Below are 19,398 nucleotides of genomic sequence, written 5' to 3' on the forward strand. Positions count from 1 at the left end.
GACTGTAGGACCCATAAGCTGTTTGTGAAAACTCTAAGCACTCAGGGTGCCTTAGAAAATGAGAGTGGGAAGAAAGCCACCTTTATTGACAGCATTTTGCTAGCTCCTTTGTACATCAGCAGGACAAAGGGATGCCTAGCAAGGGTAAGTTGTAAAGTGAGATAGTCCTCTTACAATGGGATAAACTCATGTAGGCTGCAAATGAAACCAGTTGAAAAAGCTCCCAATTTATCAATTTGGTCAATTGTTAAAAGACAAGACACCAACTCCTTCACTTTCTGTACTGACATTCTGAGGGAGATGGTAGAGTAAACACCTGGATACCACGAAAAAAATATCATTTACATACTTAAAGTAAGAATTAGAGATTTTATTCTTTATCCAGACCAAATTGAGTCTAGGAACCACAGAGTAACGATTTATAAGAACAAAAGGTGCAAAACAGGGAAAACCCAGAGAAGTGAGGCAGTTAATGTTCACCAGCCACCAACTGTGATTATACAAAAGAGCAACACAGCCTTGTAAGATGGAGGAGAGAGTACAAAAAGACAGGAAGATAGACACCAGGGCCAGGATGCTCTGGGTGGCTTTGGACTCAAAGCAGATTCTACTGGAACCACGAGTGCTACGGATGTGTTGAATTCTCTGTTTGTGTCTGTACAGAATGATAACCATGGAGCCACTGGACCAGGCCATGAGCAAAGAAAAGAAGATTTCAGGGCACACCACCAGTGCTGAATAGAGTGAGTCATTAATTTCATCCCTCCCTGCAGTGGAACAGTATCCAAAATCTCGTTTTCTTGTCAGATTTTCACTATTCTTTTCAGTAAGTGGGTACACAAAGAAAATGACATTTATCGACAGGTACAAAACCCAGAGGAGGGCAATGGAGCACCCAATGTACTTTGAAGCTTTGACCTTTAGATCCTTACAGCAGCACTCCTTGTGACTGATTGTGATGACTTGGAAGACACTCAAGAGGCAGGTGGTGGCAATGGACACACTCCTGCCAACTCTTTGAATGTACAAAATTAATCTACATGCAGAATGATTTAAAAAGTGCTTTAACCCAAAAGCTGCCATTGTGTTCGGCACTCCTGTAGAGAGAATGATCCAAGTGTTGGCTGTCATTAAGTGCATGTGAATCAAATCTGTGGGCTTTAATTTGCTTTCTCTGTAGTGAACTCGAAAGTAGTATAGAAGAGAGAAATTTCCCATAATTCCAGCTGTAGTTTGTGATAAGAAAATGATTTTGATGGTCATATTCCAGAAGTCCATTCTGTGATTGCATATGATTTTGTCTAGATATGGCCACAGCCATTTTGCTGGTCAAAATTAATGAAAATATTAGTACTCCAAAGAGAAACAGAGGGACAAAATCAGAATGCTCATTAGAACTCAGGAGTAACATCTCAGTCTAGACTACATAACTAAAATTTTTCAAAGTTAATGTCAGGAAAATTATTTACTTAAAATGTATACTACTCTAAGATGTCTAAAGGCCTCAGCACACACAGGTGTAGAGGGGATGTGTCTCCATAATGACAGAATAGGCAGCATTATGAGTAAGGATATCTGACCTACCTGTGAGAAGCAATGAAAAGTAAGAGTCAACACTATCAATCAAAATGTAACACAATAAAAATATACTGTTATTTTCTAGACTTGGTACAAAAGAAGACAATTTTAATAACCATAACCAAACAAAAAATCATCTATTTTTAAAGCATATCTTATCTAAAATTAAAAGTTGATTAATGAAAAATTTGTAATACCATTCAGAATATATCTACAGCTCTACATAAAAAAATTTGTTAAGATCATAAAATGTATTCTCATGATGGGTCAAGTGAAAGCTTTTATCTTACTAAGTTAAGAGCTAGCTCTTATGAAAAGTCACACACACACATACAATCTCAGGTTATGGTTGTTAGAGCATTGTTGACATACAGTGGGATGAAATCCCACAAAATGCTCAACAGAACAATAATAGACAAAATAAGTCAGCAGAATTAACAAGGATATGATCACTATCTGAAGAATGATAGCTAATGGGGATATGTTTAGTGTCTCTATTGAAACTCTGTCTGGGAAAATCAGGCACCAGACAGAAGTCTAGAGTGGAAAAGGAAGGAAAGAACACAGTCAGTTAAACAGTCCTTAAGTGCAGTAGGAGGAGACTCTCAGGATGCAATACTCTTCCTGCAGGAGAATGTGTGTGTAGCCCTCTTTAGTAGGGTGAGATCCCCTTGAAGAAAAAGGTAGAAGCAGCTGTGAATCAGTACCAGGCTGAACCAAGAAGCCTCAGGAAGGGAGACATTGCTCCACTTACTAATTTGCTATGCAAAGACAGTTAGCCAGCCAATCAGCAGGACAATCAGAAACTGGGGAAAAATTACCAGTGAATCTTGAAATCTGAAGAAGTTAAAAGATGATGAGCAGAGATGAGCTGAGACCAGATAGTAGCAGTTTCCCTTTATCAATGCACTGGGACAGGGGATCTCCCAAGAAAATGAATGTATCAGAAAATTAAAAGTATTCTAGTAAGTGGTGTAATACAGTCTGAGAAGGATAAGTAGTGTACATTGTGTCTCAATGTTGTTTCTTGGCTTATCGTTTTTAAAATACGTGATTATATGGTAATGACTGTGTGTCAAGGCCCCAAAAGCTTGTATGATGCCCATAAGAGGATTAAAAATAGCCTCTCTGAGAGGCCAGTGAAGATGAGAAAATACAATAATAACAGCATAGAAGAAGTGTGTCTGGACCACATATGCTGGATATGGGTGGACAGATGGGGAAAAAAGTGGGATTGGTTCAATCAGAACACTAAATAGGAAAAAGCCCAAAAGAAACCTGCTACTTTTATCTAATTAAAAATTAGTAACCAAAATACAAAGGATACTTAAAATGACAAATGATAAAGGAAAATATAATTGACACCACAAAAGTTGGGTATGATTCTGAGTAAACCAAGAACCTCAAGAACTGGTAATGCCAGTGAATGTCACTACAAACACTCAGGAAAACTGGTCACATCTGCTTATGGGAAACAAATACAAAAAACAACCTACATAAATAAATTTCTTTTTATCAGCAAAGTGGTGGTTATATTTCAATAATAGTCTTGAATACTTCAACCTGCAGACCACCCACATTAACCCACTTACAGTTCTTGATCAATAAATCAATAGAGACACAGGAAAGAATTCTGCATACCAGAAGGTTCTTGAAATCTTACAGTATTTTTTTGTGCTTCATCTGTTGGGTTCCTTGTGATATTTCCCTTGTGACATTCCCGTGAAATATATGGACATGAGTTTTTTTCCTTATTTGAAAATGTACAATACTCAAAGAAAAAAGAAATTGAGTTTGGTTTAGGTTGTTGGAGGAATGGCAGCTTGTGTCTGTACATGACACTCACAGAATCACAGTTTTAGACTGATATTGCAACAAACATTTTCTAATTTCTGTCAACACTGATGCTCACTCATTCAGAGATGACATCACTGAAAAGATCACCAGAACAGTATCACAAATATGTTCTTTGTTGATGTTTTTGCTTCTTCTGATGATGATCACACACACAGGAAATATGACATTTTTTTTTAACTTTTAACTTCTTCATTAATTCTTTTGGAGTTTCAGATCATTCACCCCAATTCTGTTCACCTCCTCATCCCTCCATTTTCATCCTTCACACCTGCAGAGCCCTACCACAAAAGAAAACACATCAAGGAAGGAAGCAAGCAAGCAGCCAAAAAAACAAGAACAAACAAACAAACCCCCCTCGTAGCTTATCCTTCTTCACTACCTCTCCAACACCTCTTCATTCATCCTAGAGGCATTGGGAACCTCAATGTGTCTTATATTATATCCTTTAATCCTATCAGCTTTACTAGCAAATATTCATTGCAATGAGTCACTGGTCTTGTTCAAGGTCTCTGGTTTCTTGTACAAAATCATGACTGGATTCTCACTGGAACTCCTCTGGGATACTGCATTGCTGCCGTGAGTCTTAGAGATCTTAGGAGTGTTGTTTCATAGCCAGTCTTTTCAAAAGCTACAGCATGTCTTAAATGGGGTAGATTTTAGGGTGCATGAACCCATTGCCCAGGTTTGGGCCTGGTTGGTAACTGAACTGGTCATTCTGTAACACTGTGACCACCCACCTCAGGTGAGGCAGAGTCAAATCCCTTATGCCCATGCCTTCAGCATCACTTCCTCCTTGCCTCTGATGAGGGGTGGAGGACCTCTCTCTGGAGTGCATTGGCCAACTGTGATGTATTTTAAGACACACAATATTTAACATAGTACAAATGAAACTCAACATCCCTGGAAGCTTTTTAAAGTTCTACATACCTGCAATTGTGCTTACTGAGAGTCCAGGAACATTTCAGGGTAATTGATGCCAGTGCAACTATATTGTCAAATCTGGGAGGATGGAAAAAAGTACAAGTATCTAAGGTGGAGTGTGGTCACAATGGTCACATCCATTGATATCCTGTATTCTCACATGAAAATACTGTTTTTAAAATTTTTGTAGGTATAAGTGTATAATAGAAAATATAATTTTTGTGAGTTAAATATAATTTATGTATATATGGAAAACAGCAATGACAATTTATGATTCACTGCTATACTCTAAGTTTGACATTTTCTTTGATGTTTAAAACTGTATCATATACACAGTAACATTATTTCCACTGTCAGGAACTGAACTTAGAATCACAAAAAGCATGTGCCTCTTTAAAGACAAAAAATGCTTAGAGTCAATATTGGGACTAGACCATGACTAGTTTGGCACAAGCACAGTCTTCTCAGTCAATGCTAACAAAGCCATGTAGGAGGTCTCAAACCTGTTCCAGAATTCTATGCTGTTTGCGTTCCTCATGTGATTGATTTTTGTTCACTATGTTGATATTCAGTTGTATGTTTGGGCTTTAAAATGTTTTCATTTGAGGGAACTAAAGGTTACTCAATGGTAAGGAAAAGTGGTGTCACTGTAAGGGTTCTGTGTTTGGGTCCCTGCACCCACATGGTGCCTTACAACTGCTGGTAACTCCAATTCCACTGGGTTCTCTCATCATCTAGTGGCCTCTGCAGGCACTGCATTCTCAAAGAGCTCAGTTACATGCAGGCAAAAATACATACGCACACAAAATAAAGATAGACATAAATCTTTCTAGAAATAACTTTTCACTTTCACATAAAGGTTTATGTCACAGGAAATGTCAAGTTCCAGTGCTTCTGAGCTTTGAGTAAAGTGCAGTGTTCTCAGTACAGTTTGACCTCCCAGGAAATTGTCCTAAGTACATCTTGATTTCAGAAGCACAAAATAGACATGTTTTTTATGATGTCACAAGATATATGATTTATTGTCTTCATACATGTAAAGGCTTTAGTAGGTAGTACAGAGGAATTACTATCACTATTAATCTGTAAAAAATATGACATGAAACACTAATTAACATGGAATTAATATATAATTAACAGATAATACCATGAGAAGAACAGTAAGTTCCTATACATTTCTTTTAAATGTGAGCATGCACTTGCTGATTTTTTTTGTGATTTTTTTCATGATTGGGTATTACTATGTAGCTGTGGCTGTCCTCAGTCTCACTATGTAAATTCCGTTGGGCTCAAATTCACAGAGATATGCCTTCCTCTGCCTCCCAAGCCCTGGGATGAAAGGTTTTCACCACATGTCTGGCTTATTTGCTTATTCTTATATTCATGAATCTATTGCAATAAAATTGATAGTGCATTCAGAGAGGAGCAGCATGTGAGATTTTAAAGTATAATCTGAATAATGTGAAACCTTAAATATTGGCTAGTGAGATATAGCATACTAAATGTTAGTGTCAATTTAGTTGACAGAACCCTGGAACATCAAAAACAAGGCTCTGTCTTCCTTTAGCAGTAAGGATAAACAGTGAGTGAAGACATGCCATCAGGTCGTGATTAAAAATAAAATATAATGAAATCAGGGTCAATAACTCAAGATACACTTGGGACTGGCTGTCCTTGTCTGATACTCATAATGGACCTTCTCTTCCATTTTCCTTTTTCAAGTATAAGAGGTAAAGTCTTCAGCTCAGTCATTTTAGCAATGGCCATTCAATACAGATTCAGTTATTGCTTCTAAAACCAGATCATAAATTTAGTGTCACATATAAACTCCTTACTTCACAATCCTAGTCATATCCTGCACTTCCCAGGCATGTGTGCTTCTTATATTTCCATTTTAATCTTTACTAGGAAATTTCCATTCTAATGTTTACATGAATCCAAGGTAATTCAGCTAAAATAATAATACTGAAAAGAGAGTATACACATCATGTTAACTGAGGTGAATTAGCTCATTGTCTTATTACCATAACCTTTCAGCACATTCACAGATGGGCTGCATTATCCTGGTGTTACCCAAAGTCACCCATGGTGGGGGACTTACATTACATTAAGAAAAAAATAGAGACATAATTAGGAACACTTCAATCTTTCTAATTCATCTTTTACATATGCAATTATTCTTATGCCTTCTTTGTCTATTCCATGAATCTGTTTCTATGCCCAATCTCTTACCAGACAGGAACACTTACTCAGGCCTTCCTTCTTTGCTGACTTTCCCACTTTGACTGAAATACCAGGCACTCACCTTGCTTCTTGTCTCTGTAGGATAGTGGATTCATTGGGCAGATCTAGTCCCATTAATAAGCATCACTGTGGGAGAGTTATAACAAGGCGGATGTAGAGGCCTGTGACTCTGTGACCTCACCTACCTCCAGAACTGTAATTTTCATTTCAACTGCAGTGGCAATGACAATGACAGAGCTGGCTTTGGGAGACTAGATTATTTATTAAAAAAGTTCTGGTTGTTAATTAGTAAAGACCCTTTAGAGATCTTAGTGATTTTATCCTAAGGGGTAAAGTGTATTGAAGAGGCTCTGAGTTTTCATGATCCCTGAAGGCTGACCAGGGCACCTGGGGAAGGAGCTAGAAACTTTGAATTCAGATTTATGAGAAAGTTAGAGAAGTCTCTGTGTCTCTTTGGATTCTGCACTTCACTGACTTCTTCCAACACAAACCAACATAGTTAACTTTTAGAATATTTATATGATGTATTACGTAAAACATTTGAGTGTTCTATACATGCATTTATCTTTATTCAAGTCTAAAAATGACTATCTCCTTCCAGTTCCTTTTTTATCCACACACCACAATTCCTTTCAATTTTCATGTGTTCCTTAACACAAGGGAAAAAAGACTTAAAAATTAAAAATCACCAAGTCTACTTAGTGACAGTACTATGTGTCTAGTAGAGTGGCATCTATGGAATCATGAGTAGTCCCTAATAATTAGAAATCTGACACATCCTCTTTCAGAAACCATATGTGACCATTAGCTCTTCAGTTAAGAATGGGACTTCCTGAACACCTCCAGTCTACTGGGATTTTTATAGATTAATTTGTACAGGTTTTGTGCATGGGGTCCTAACAAGTAAATTAACATATGGAAGAGCTTTGTTCTGTCTGGACAAAACCAGTTTCCTCATAATCTTCTATCACCAGAAAGGCTTTAACCTGCTTTCTGCCTCTTCTTTCATGATGATCATTAATTCTTTGGAGGAAGAGGTTTTGTATAGATGTCCTATTTTTAACTGGACACTTCAGCATACCTTATTCACAGTACCATGCATAATATGTGTCATTCCCCATAGACTGTAAAAAGAAGCTTCTCTAATTAGGGTTGAGAAATATACTGATCAATCATCATAATGATAAGAGTTTAGTGGAAAGTTTATTACTATGTCCTTTAAGATAGATAATAGTGTTAGTTTCTTCCCACATGATGAGCAAGTCTGAATCTATCTTAATATTGGTGGCCATCTTGTTTCAATGTCAAAATACATCAAAATACATTCATTTCTGTTTACTGTAAAACCCAGCTCTCTGGTTTCTGAAATTTGACTTGTTCCATACCTTAATTTATCTTGACCTCCATCCTTTCCTAATCCACAGGATGTTCTGCCAGTGAATCTTAAACTGTTATCTGCTCATATATTTTGCATTCAAGGTTTCTGTGTTGCCATGTTCCTCAGGCAACCGCAAGATTATGATTTTCATATATAAAAGGAGTCTAGAAATTTGTATTGTGGCTGTTCTCCTAAGCCCCACATTAGGGGACACAGCTACTGGACCAGCTTTGCTGTGCACAGAAGTAAAACTTGCTTAACTGGATCAAAATTATGGTTGAGCAGTGGTGGTGCTTGCCAGAAATTGGGAGGCAGAGTGAGATGGATATCTTTGAGTTTGAAGCCAGTCTTGTCTTCCTAGGGAGTCTCAGGACAGCCAAGGCTACAGAGAGAAACCTTGTCATGAAAAACCTAAACAATAAAAGCAACAACATTAACAAAATTCAGGCTAATATCATTACACTGATGGTCTTTGTATTTATTCAGTGGATTTAACACTGGGTCTAAGTACTCCATAGCCACATATTCTTGTCCTAGATAATACCCCAAAGCACAGGTTCTGTCATGGGGAGTGGACCTTGAGTTCTTCATGAAATTATTAGTTATTCCCATGATGTTCATGACTGTATTGAACCAGGCTTGTTGATGTTAATGTTACAGTGGTAGATATGGTGTTTTCATGGAACTAGATTACCACCTCCAAAATGTGCTGACAATTCCAGTTGTTTCTGTCAGTATTTCCTCCCTTCCTCACAACTCCACCCACTGTCATTCCACATACAAAATCTAATCTATTTCCCCTTCCCATGGAGATCCTTGTGTCCACATTAATCTCATTGTGTTACTTAGCCTCTCTGGGTCTGTGTACGGTAGCATTTTTTTTTTTTTACTTTACAACTAATACCCTTGTATAAGTGAGTAAATACCATGGCGTTCTTTCTGGGTCATGGTTACTTCACTCAGGATGATTTTTTTTTTCAAGTTCAGGTTTTCATATTGCCTGCAAATTCTACGATGTCACTGCTTTTAACAGCAGAGTAATACTCCATTGTGTAAATGTACAACATTTTCTTTATCCATTCTTTAGTTGGGTGACATCTGGGTTGTTTCTAGTTTCTGGGTATTATGAACAAATCTGATAGGAACATAGTCGAGCAAGTGTCCTTGTGATAGGATGGGATATCTTTGGGTATATGGCCAGGAGTGTTATGGTCTTGAGATAGATAGATTCCAAATTTTCCACAAAATCAACATATTTATTTTAATAGTGGCTGTACAAGTTTGAACTCCCACCAGCGGTAGAGTAGGGCTTCCTTGTTCTACATCCTCACCAGCATGAAAAGTCACTTCTGTTATTGATCTTAACCATTGTGACATGGGAAAGATAGAGTTCATAAGTCATTTTGAATTTCATTTTACTGATTGCAAAGGATGTTAAACATTTCTTTAAGTGCTGCTCAACCATTTCAGATTCTTCTGTTGAGAATTCCATTTAGACCTCTACCCAATTTTTAATTGAATTTTTTAGTTTGTTGATGTTTAATTTCTTGATTTCTTTACGTATTTTGGGTATCAGTGATCTGTTAGATGGAGAATTGGGGAAAACCTTTTCCCATTCTGTGGGCTGACTTTTTGTCCTATTGACAGTGTCCTTTGCCTTACAAATACTCAGTTTCATGAAAATTTATTAATTGTCTAACCTAGTGCATGAGCTTTGTGTTCTGTTTAGGAAGTTGACACCTGTGCCACAGAGTTCAAGGCTATTCCTCGTGTTCTGTAGCAAGTTTATGCAAGATGATTGATATGGACCTATACAAATTTTGCTACAAACAGACATCCAGCTGGATGAGCAAAATTTGATGAAGATGCTTTCTTTTTCCATTTTATAGTTCTGGATTTTTCAATCATAAATCAGTGGTCCCTTAGTGTGTGGATATATGTCTGGGTCTTTGATTCAATGCCACTGATCAATATTTCTGTTTTTATGCAAACACCATGAAGTTTTTATTAATAGGCTATGTAGTAGAACTTTATTTCAGGGTTGGTGAAATCTCCAGGAGTTTCTTTATTTCAAAGGCAATTTTTACCTATCCTGGGTTTTTTAATATTTCCACATCAATATGTGTAGCACAAATCTTAAAATTTCTTATTAATAAAAACAAACCTGGAGCCAGGTATTGGGTTGAACACTAGAAGATCAGAGAAATAGAACAAGCCATAACTACCTCACCTCACCAATTCCTCAGCTGATCCTGTTTCCTCAGACTGGAAGCGTCTGAGTCCTCATCCAAATTGATCTCAGCTGAACTGTGCTGCTCAAAACCTAAAACCTTAACCAGCTCTATTTATTGGTTTTCATGCCTTCTATACATTTCTACATTCTGCCATAACTTCCTGGGATTAAAGCCATGTGTCACCATGCCTAGCTATTTCCAGTGTGGCTATGAACTCAAAGAGATCCAGATGGATCTCTGCCTCCAGAATGCTTGGATTAAAGGGGTGTGTGCCACAATTTTCTGGCCTCTGTATCTAGTGGCTGTTCTGTTCTCTGACTTCAGATGAGTTTATTAGGGTGCACAATATTTTGGGGAACACAATATCACCACAAATATTAGTACTAGTCTTTCATGCTTGTAAAGAATTGTGTTAGAATTTTGATGGTGATTATATTGAAACTGTAGATTTCTTTTAGTAAGGTGGCCATTTTTACTATATTAATCTTACTGATCCATGAACATGGGAGAACTTTCCGTCTTCTGACATATTCTTCAATTTCCATCTTCAAAGTCTCAAAGTTTCTATCATAAAAGTCTTTCACTTGCTTGGGTAGACTTACTCAAATATATTTTATATCATTTGTGTCTATTGTGAAGGGTGTTGTTTCCCAGATTTCTCTCTCAGACCTAAACTTCAAAGACAGACACTACCTCAGAGTAAAAAACTGGGAAAAGACTTTCCCATCAAATGGACTTAGGAATCAAGTTGGTGGAGCAATCCTAATATCTAACAAAATAGACTTCAAACTAAAATCAATCAAGAGAGACCGAAACAGACGTTACATACTCATCACAGGAAAGATCCACCAAGGTATGTTTCAACTCTGAACATTTGTGCCCCAAATACAAATGCACCCAAATATGCATAAGAAAAATTCTAAAGCTTAAATCCCACATCAAACCCACACATTAATAGTGGGAGACTTCAACACCCCACTCTCACCACTGGACAGATCTTCCAAGTCAAAACTTAATAGAGAATTAAGGGATCTAACAGATGTTGTGACTCAAATAGTCTTAACCTATATCTACAGAGCATTCCACCCTAACAAAAAAAGAATATAGCTTCTTCTCAGCACCCCATGGAACCTTCTCTAAAATCAACCACATACTCAGTTACAAAGCAAATCTCAACAGATATAAAAAAAAATTGGAATAGCATCCTGTATTCTATCAGACCACCATGGTTTAAAGTTAAGTTTCAACAACAACAAAAATTTCAGAAAGCCTACAATCTCATGTAAAATAAATAATGCTCAACTGGATCACCAAAGGATCAAGGCATAAATAAAGAAAGAAATTAAAGATTTCCTAGAATTCAATAAAAATTAATGTACTACATAACCAAACTTCTGGGACACTACGAAAGCAGTGCTAAGAAGAAAATTCATATCACTAAATGCACACATAAAGAAGTTAGAGAAATGTCACACTACTGACTTAACAGGACAGCTCTATACGAAGAAGAAGCAAAGTTATACTGGAGGAATAGTCACCAGGAAATAATCAAATTGAGAGTTGAAATCAATAAAATAGAAACAAAGGCAACAATACAATAAATCAATAAAACAAGGAGTTGGTTCTTTGAGAAAATAAACAGCATCAACAAGCCATTATCCAAACTAACCAAAAGGCAGAGAGAGAACACCCAAACATACGAAATCAGAAATGAAGAGGGAGACGTAAAAACAGACATTGAGGAAATCCAGAGAACCATCAGATCATGCTTCAAACACCTGTACTTCACAAAATTGGAAAATCTAAAAGAAATGGGCAATTCTCTGAATAGGTACCACATACCAAAGTTAAATCAAGACCAGATAATCAATTTAAATAGACCAATAACCCCTAAGGAAATAGAAACAGTCATTAAAAGTCTCCCAACCAAAAAAAGCACAGGACCAGAGGTTTTCAACACAGAATTCTACCAGATTTTCAAAGAAGAGTTAATACCAATAGTCTTTAAATTGTTCCACACAATAGAATCAGAAGTAACATTACCAAACTCCTTCTATGAGGCTACAATTACCCTGATTCCTACGTCAAACAAAGATGAAACAAAGAAATAGATCTATCTGAGTAAGAAATCAGAGAAACATCACCATGTTCAATAGCCACAAATAACATCATATACCTTGGAGTAATTCCAACTAAGCAAGTGAAAGACCTGTATGGCAAGAACTTTAACTCTCTGAAGAAAGAATTTGAAGAAGATATCAGAAAATGGCAGGATATCCCATGCTTGTGGATAGATAGGATTCACATAGTAAATACGGCAACCTTACCAAAAGAAATCTACAGATTCAATGCAACACCCTTCAAAATCCCAACACAATTTTTCACAAAGATGGAAAGAAAAAAAGACAACTTCATTTGGAAAAACAGAAAATCCAGGATGGCTAAAGAATCCTGTACAAGACAGTCACCTCTGGAGGTGTCACCATCCCTGATATCAAGCTCTACTATATAGATATGATTATTTTAAAAAAACAACTTGGTGTTGGCATAAAAAAACCGACATATGGACCAATAGAATTGAACTGAAGACCCTGATATTAATCCACATACTTATGCCCAACTGATTTTTGACAAAAAAGCCTTAACTGTAAAACGTTAAAAAAGAAAGGATCTTCAACAAATGGTGATGGCATAACTGTACATCAACATGCAGAAGACTGCAAATAGACCCATATCTATTGCCATACACAAAACTCAAGTCCAAGTGGATCAAAGACCTCAATTTTAAACCAGCTACTCTGAATCTGATAGAAGGGAAAGTAGGAAATAGTCTTGAATACATTGACACAGGAGATTACTTCCTAAATATAACACCAGTAGCACAGACACTGAGAACAACAATTAATAAATGGGACCTCCTGAAACTGAGAAGCTTCTGTAAGGCAAAGGACACAGTAAATAAGACAAAACAACAACATACATAATGGGAAAGATTTTTGGTAACCCCACATCTGACAGAGGGTAGATCTCCAAAATACATAAAAATTCAAGAAACTAGACATCAAAATACCTAACAGTCCAATTAAAAAATGGGCCATACAGCTAAACAGAGAATTCTCAAAGGACATTTAAGGAATTGCTTAAATGCCAAAAAACATTTAAGGAATTTCTCAACATCTTTAGTCATTAGGAAAATACAAATCAAACCAACTCTGAGACACCATCTTACACCTGTCAGAATGGCTAAAATCAAAAACACTGCAGACAGCTTATGTTGGAGAGGATATGGAGCAAGGGAAACATTCCTCCACTGTTGGTGAGAGTGAAAACTAGTACAGCTACTTTGGAAATCAGTATGGCAATTTCTGAATATGGGGACTCAATCTACCCTGAGACTAAGCTGTACAACTCTTGGGCATATACCCAAGGAATGCTCAATCATACCACAAAGGCACATGCTCAACTATGTTCATAGCAGCATTATTTGTAATAGCCAAAACCTAGAAACAACCTAGATGCTCCTCAATTTAACAATGGATTAAGAAAACGTGGTGTATATACCCAGTTGAATACTACTCAGCAGTAAAAAACAATGACATCATGAGGTTTGTAGGCAAATGGATGGAACTAGAAAATATCATCCTGAGTGAGATAACTCATACTCAGTAGGACAAATATAGTATGTACTCACTCACTCATAATTTGATACTTGATGTAAAGTAAAGGATAACAAGGCTACAACCCACAGCTCCAGGGAAGCTAGATAACAAGGATGACCCAAACAGTGACAGATGGATTGCCCTGGGAAGGAGAAATAGATGAAATCTCCATGAGTTAACTGTGGATGATGAGTGGGCAATGGAGGGTAGGAAAACTATAAATTTTACTTGTAACCAGATTTTTTCTCTATTTTGCTATTTTTTTTACAATGTTCTCTTGTTACTTTCAATATCTTTTTGGATCGTTTTAGTAACAGAAATGTTCAATTAAAGGTCTTTTTAGAAAAGCAATTCCACATTCCCTTTCTAAAGCTCTGTGCATTGATTTATTGTCTCCATAGACATGAGGAGCACTGGATACTCTAAGGCTTCCATGCTCTCTGAGTGATTTATGCATAAATCTGAGTGAGGAAAAGCCAGAATATAATGATTTCCAGAGCCGTCTTATGTGGTGATATTTTGTTCCCCAATATATTGTGCACCTTAATAAACTTATCTGGGGTCAGAGAACAGAACAGCCACTAGATATAGAGGCCATAAAATGGTGGCGCACACACACCTTTAATCCTAGCATTCCAAAGTCAGAGATCCATCTGGATCTCTATGAGTTCAAAGCAACACTGGAAACATCCATGCATGGTGACAGATGCCTTTAATCACAAGAGAAGTAATGTAAGGGGTAAAAAGGTATATAAGATGTGAGAACCAGGAACTAGAGACTGGTTAAGTTTTTAGACATTTTAGCAGTAGTTGAGCTGAGATTCATTCTGGATGAGGATTCAGAGGCTTCCAGTTTGAGGAATCAGTATTGGCTGAGAAGTGGGCAAGGTAAATTAGATGTAGCCTATTCTGTCTCTCTGATCTTTCAGAGTTCACACCAATACCTGCCTCCAAGTTTTTTTTATTAATAAGACCCTTTAAGTTTCATGCTACAATCTTATGGCTCTTTTAATTATGATTTAACTCACACTCCTCCTTTACAACTCTGACCTCCATACTTTTGTGTAAATTTATTTCAGGTTTCTTTTCCACATCATTCTCATTCTTTTCCTTCATCTTCTCTGGAGTTACTTGAGCAGTGAGGCCTGATAAAAATTTTTTAAATCCCCATTGTCAATGTTGCATGACACTATGGTCATCAAGTTCATCAAGTTCACAGTGTAACACATGTTAAAATTCCCTTTGAGAACATAGTAAGAGAATGAACAATGCTGACTTCTGAGCTTTTGGTCTTTATGATTCACATTTAACATAGTTACAGAAGTAGTTTTGCTTCAAATACATTTAAGGTTTTAAGTACTATGCCTAAATTGTATATATAAACCTCAAATGTCCCTAAACTTTATAGGATGTAACATAACTGTACATTAGGAATTTTCCAAACATGAAAATCTACTTTTAAAAATAGGCTGATATTGTAAAATTTGCTATTCTTAAAAGATAGTAGCTGTCTTGAAAACAACAACAACAAAAAGATAGAAGGTCATAAGGCTAACTGCATTTTCATCATTTGTAATCAAACTTCCTTACTCTGCTCTGAAAGATGACTAAGACACTTACAAGACACATATTTTTAAATCAGCCTTTATCTACATGCAGGCAGAATACACATAACCTTGTGAATTATGACTATACAATCCCTAGATTGATAGGGCTAGCTTCTATATTTTGGATAAGCTCATGGCTGTGGTGATATTTTATTTGTGCAGAAATGTGGTGATATTTAATTTATGCATTAATAAATAAACCTTGCTTGGAGATCAGGAGTAAAAGGCCAGCCATTTTAAGTATAAAAGAAGTCAAGCAGCACACTCCATTAATTGATTAGCAGGCAAGAACTCTGTGTGTTCATGGTCACACTAGGGAACAGAGCCAAGCACGGTGACACACACCTTTAATACTAGTATCAACCATAGAGACCTGGATGTCTGTAGAGACAGACAGACAGTGACACAGCTATGTAGGAAGAGGAAGTTAGGTAGCTGGGTTAAGAGCCAATAAGAGGGCATAAAAGGAAGGCATATAAGCCTGGGTAGAAAGGAAGTCACTCTTGGGACACTGTGGTGTTGGTGACGGAAGGTTAGCTGGTGAATTTCTATATTTCCCTGATCTCTCTAAGGCTTTAACCCAAATTTCTGGCTCCATGTTTTTTATTTAATAAGATCTTTTTAAGATTCATATTACATTTGGCACCCAACATGGGGCTCTCAAAATTCCATAAGGCCTAAAAGGTTCAAAAACAGCTTCTAAATATATCATAACAGAGGCAAAAACAGATTTGTACTTCTTGTCTCACAAGGGTCAAGATATAGTGATGCCATGGTGTGTAGACTTGAGCTACAATATGGCGGGTTCACTGCTTATGGGCTTGAGTGCAGCATGGCAGATTCCTGCCACTGTACACGGTGGCATCTGCAAGCCATGCAGCGTGGTGTGTGATGGATACAGCTTTTGCTAGTATAAAAAAAATAAGATTTCTAGGCTACACACTGCTGGATGGAGGTATGTACCCATCACCTCCCATACTCAGTGGAGATCATGGCTCCCAGAACTGGCAATGAATTACCTCCACCATATTGGGAATCTGAGGTGGGCAGATCCAGCAGCCAAAGCCGATAGCTTGATCTAGCCATGAAGTTTAGCAGTTTAAAATCTTTTTTGGTTAGGCAAAGATTATAGATTCACAATAAGACAGATTCAAATGAAATAAAACTCTAAACAGGTTACATTGTGTGTAAAATGCACATAGGTTTGGAAGAGAGAGGAAAAGGAGGTTAGACAATTATGTAAAGAAATGTAAGTTTTAAAAGATAAAGTCTTTAAAGAGAAAGTAAAAGTAATATAAAAAATAAGCCATGTAATGGTGGAATTAACACAGACAGTCTGGATTATACTGTCTTTGGGATTTTTTAAATGTGGAAAAACATTTAATTATAAAGGCTGCTCAGTTAAAGCAATATGTATAGTTTAAAGGTATCTTGACTTCAAAATTTGGATCTAAGTATATGATGCTTTGGAAAGGAGGCTCTGGTTTTGTTTCCACAGGAAGCAAGAAGCTATGGATTTGTTTCAGGTTACAATGGATCAGATTTCATCAAGTCAGACCTCTGAACATCAACAGATGATTCCTAACAATAAAGGTTACAGCTGGTCTTTCCAGGACTTGTCAAATATCTAGAATTTTCTCAGGATCCCCATAAGACTACCAGCACCCCCTGTCAGCAGGAAGTAGCATAGAACACTATGCCTATATATCCAAAAAAATGAATTGTGGGTGTTTGCCTTTGTTTAGGTTGTTGGTTACAAATTGTTATTGGCCATAGTCAACCTCTTTCTAAAACAAGAAAGAGTGATATGATACAGAATTATAGGATACAGATATGATAGGATAAAAAGATAGATTATTGAATCTACTCTTAGAGAGCAACTTGTATAAAATGTTTTACATTGGTATAGATTTTAGTTTATTGATTCAAATTTAAAGTTAATTTTATTATACTATACATATTTCTACTCTTGTTTAAGGTATGTTATGTAACTCATTTAAATTGCAATGGTTAATTAAGAAATACAGATTAATAATTAGTCTTCTGTGATAATCAAATTTAAGTTTTCTAGGTATACATAGATAAATTTCAGTTAGGTAAGTAATCTTCAAAAACTTCAAAAATCTGCAGTATACAGCATTTAAAATATTTTGAAAACTTAGAATTTTCTAGACAATGAGGCATATTTGCTCCTGGCATCACCAATTATTTCAAGGAGAATGGCAGTCATGGAATAAATTCATTATGGAGTTTGCTTTCTTTGTGCCAAAAGTTAGCCACTGGTCATAAAACATGCCCTTGCATCAAATGATTGACTGTATGTTGTATAAACTGGACAAGCAGGACCCATATATAAGAAGGTGACCACTGAAATATGCAAGGTATGATTGTCCTTCAGGTTTCTTCTTTGCAGAAAAATCTTCCAGACATTTGAAAGGACACAGAGAGAGGTGACTGAGAGACTCTAGGCCTATGGACTGAAGAAGAATGCCCCATCATTGCAGATGAACTTTTGATGACTGTCCAGTCAGACAGATGCCAATGTCATTTCCAGAATTTTGAATGTTGCTTACAATGCATTTCTTGCTTACTTAGGTAATTTTGTATCCTTCTGAGGTCTTCCACATAGTTGAAGACTAGATAGTTATGATTATCATTTTCCTAGGTTATGATAAGACATAAGTTATATATGAAACCCTAGACTCACAAATAAAGGATATATAAAAAATTTTCTTTGAATTTGCCAAATATAAATAGACTAGACATTATAACTGTAATTTTGCTTGATATCTGTTTTGTTATATGTAATTTTACTATGTTAAAGTTAAAACCATCATTTTTAATTAGACAGAAAAGGAGAAATGATGTGTGATATTGCTCTCTATGCTGTGAATGTATTGCACTGATTGGTTGATAAATAAAATCCTGTATGGCCAGTAGCTAGGCTGGAAGTTTAAGCAGGATAAGCAGACAAAGAGAATTCTGGGGACAGGAAGGCTGAGTCAGGAGTCACCAGCCAGACACAGAGGAAGTAAGATGTGAAGACAGGACTGAGAAAAGATACCAAGCCACGTGGCCAAACATAAATAAGAATTATGGGTTAATTTAAGTGTAAGAACTAGTCAGTAATAAGCCTGAGTTAATGACCATACAGTTTGTAATTAATATAAGCCTCTGTGTGTTTAGTTGGGGGACATGACTGGGAGAGATTTGTCCTGACCACCGGCCAGCTGGGAAACAGGAAAACTTCCAACTACATTTGGCACCCCATGTGGAGCTCGAACCCATGACACTGAGATTAAGAGTCCCATGTTCTACCGACTGAGCTACCCTGCCTCTGTGTTTTATTTTTATTTTATAAGACCTTTTAAGATTCATATTATACATGGCTACAAACCTGGGCCCAATCTGTAAAGGTAGCAGTAGCTATATAAAAATCCCATTCTTACTAAAATCGATTCATGACCATAAAGAATCTCTGAGTTACTCCAGATCCATAAGAAAAGCAAGCTATGCTAAATGGAAATTTTACTTTCATAGTGCATATCTAATTCCCTTTCTCCTAAATTAAAATAACAATGTGTTCCCTTAGTTGTCATGGAACTGTGGCACTAAGTAATCCAAGTCTTGTTCCTACAAAGAAATTTCTACAGGTTGTGTTTGTCTTACTGGAAAAATAATTTGGATTGCTATTGTGTGTGTGTGTGTGTGTGTGTGTGTGTGTGTGTGTGTGTGTGTGTCTGTGTCTGTGTTTGTGTGTCTCTGTGTGTGTTAATGACATTTTTATTGGTTTAATCAGTAAATTTTAGGGATATTGATTCCAAAATTCAAAATCCACCTATAGCATTCCGTTTCACCATTATTCACTATTCTCCAGAATCCATACCTCTCCTCCAGCTCCTTGGGTTCCTTTGTGTCCT

At 36.7% G+C, this 19,398-nt stretch overlaps 2 protein-coding genes across 2 annotated transcripts in view; both read right to left on the reverse strand.

Annotated features, from left to right (window-relative positions):
* Positions 1 to 240: 240 nt before the first annotated feature.
* On the reverse strand, positions 241 to 1,287 carry LOC131902026 (vomeronasal type-1 receptor 4-like). Its single transcript, XM_059253102.1, has one exon. It carries the CDS (start codon positions 1,276 to 1,278, stop codon positions 241 to 243), a length of 1,038 nt encoding a protein of 345 aa, XP_059109085.1. The 5' UTR covers positions 1,279 to 1,287.
* A 2,788-nt stretch (positions 1,288 to 4,075) lies between these two features.
* The window catches only part of LOC131902119 (vomeronasal type-1 receptor 4-like), a 30,911-nt gene continuing 15,588 nt past the window's right edge, over positions 4,076 to 19,398 (reverse strand). Inside the window, exons 3-4 of the mRNA XM_059253182.1 lie at positions 4,363 to 4,434; positions 4,076 to 4,277 (exon numbers count right to left, since the gene is read on the reverse strand). Of these exons, the coding sequence (XP_059109165.1) occupies positions 4,076 to 4,277; positions 4,363 to 4,434 (274 nt within the window). The remainder of the gene's footprint in view (positions 4,278 to 4,362; positions 4,435 to 19,398) is intronic.

Source organism: Peromyscus eremicus, chromosome 1 (genome assembly GCF_949786415.1).
Source record: "Peromyscus eremicus chromosome 1, PerEre_H2_v1, whole genome shotgun sequence".
Taxonomy (NCBI): Eukaryota; Metazoa; Chordata; class Mammalia; order Rodentia; family Cricetidae; genus Peromyscus; species Peromyscus eremicus.

What these genes read in the sequence shown, in the direction of transcription:
- LOC131902026 (XM_059253102.1), bottom strand. Translation starts at nt 1,278, where the DNA reads ATGGACTTCTGGAATATGACCATCAAAATCATTTTCTTATCACAAACT.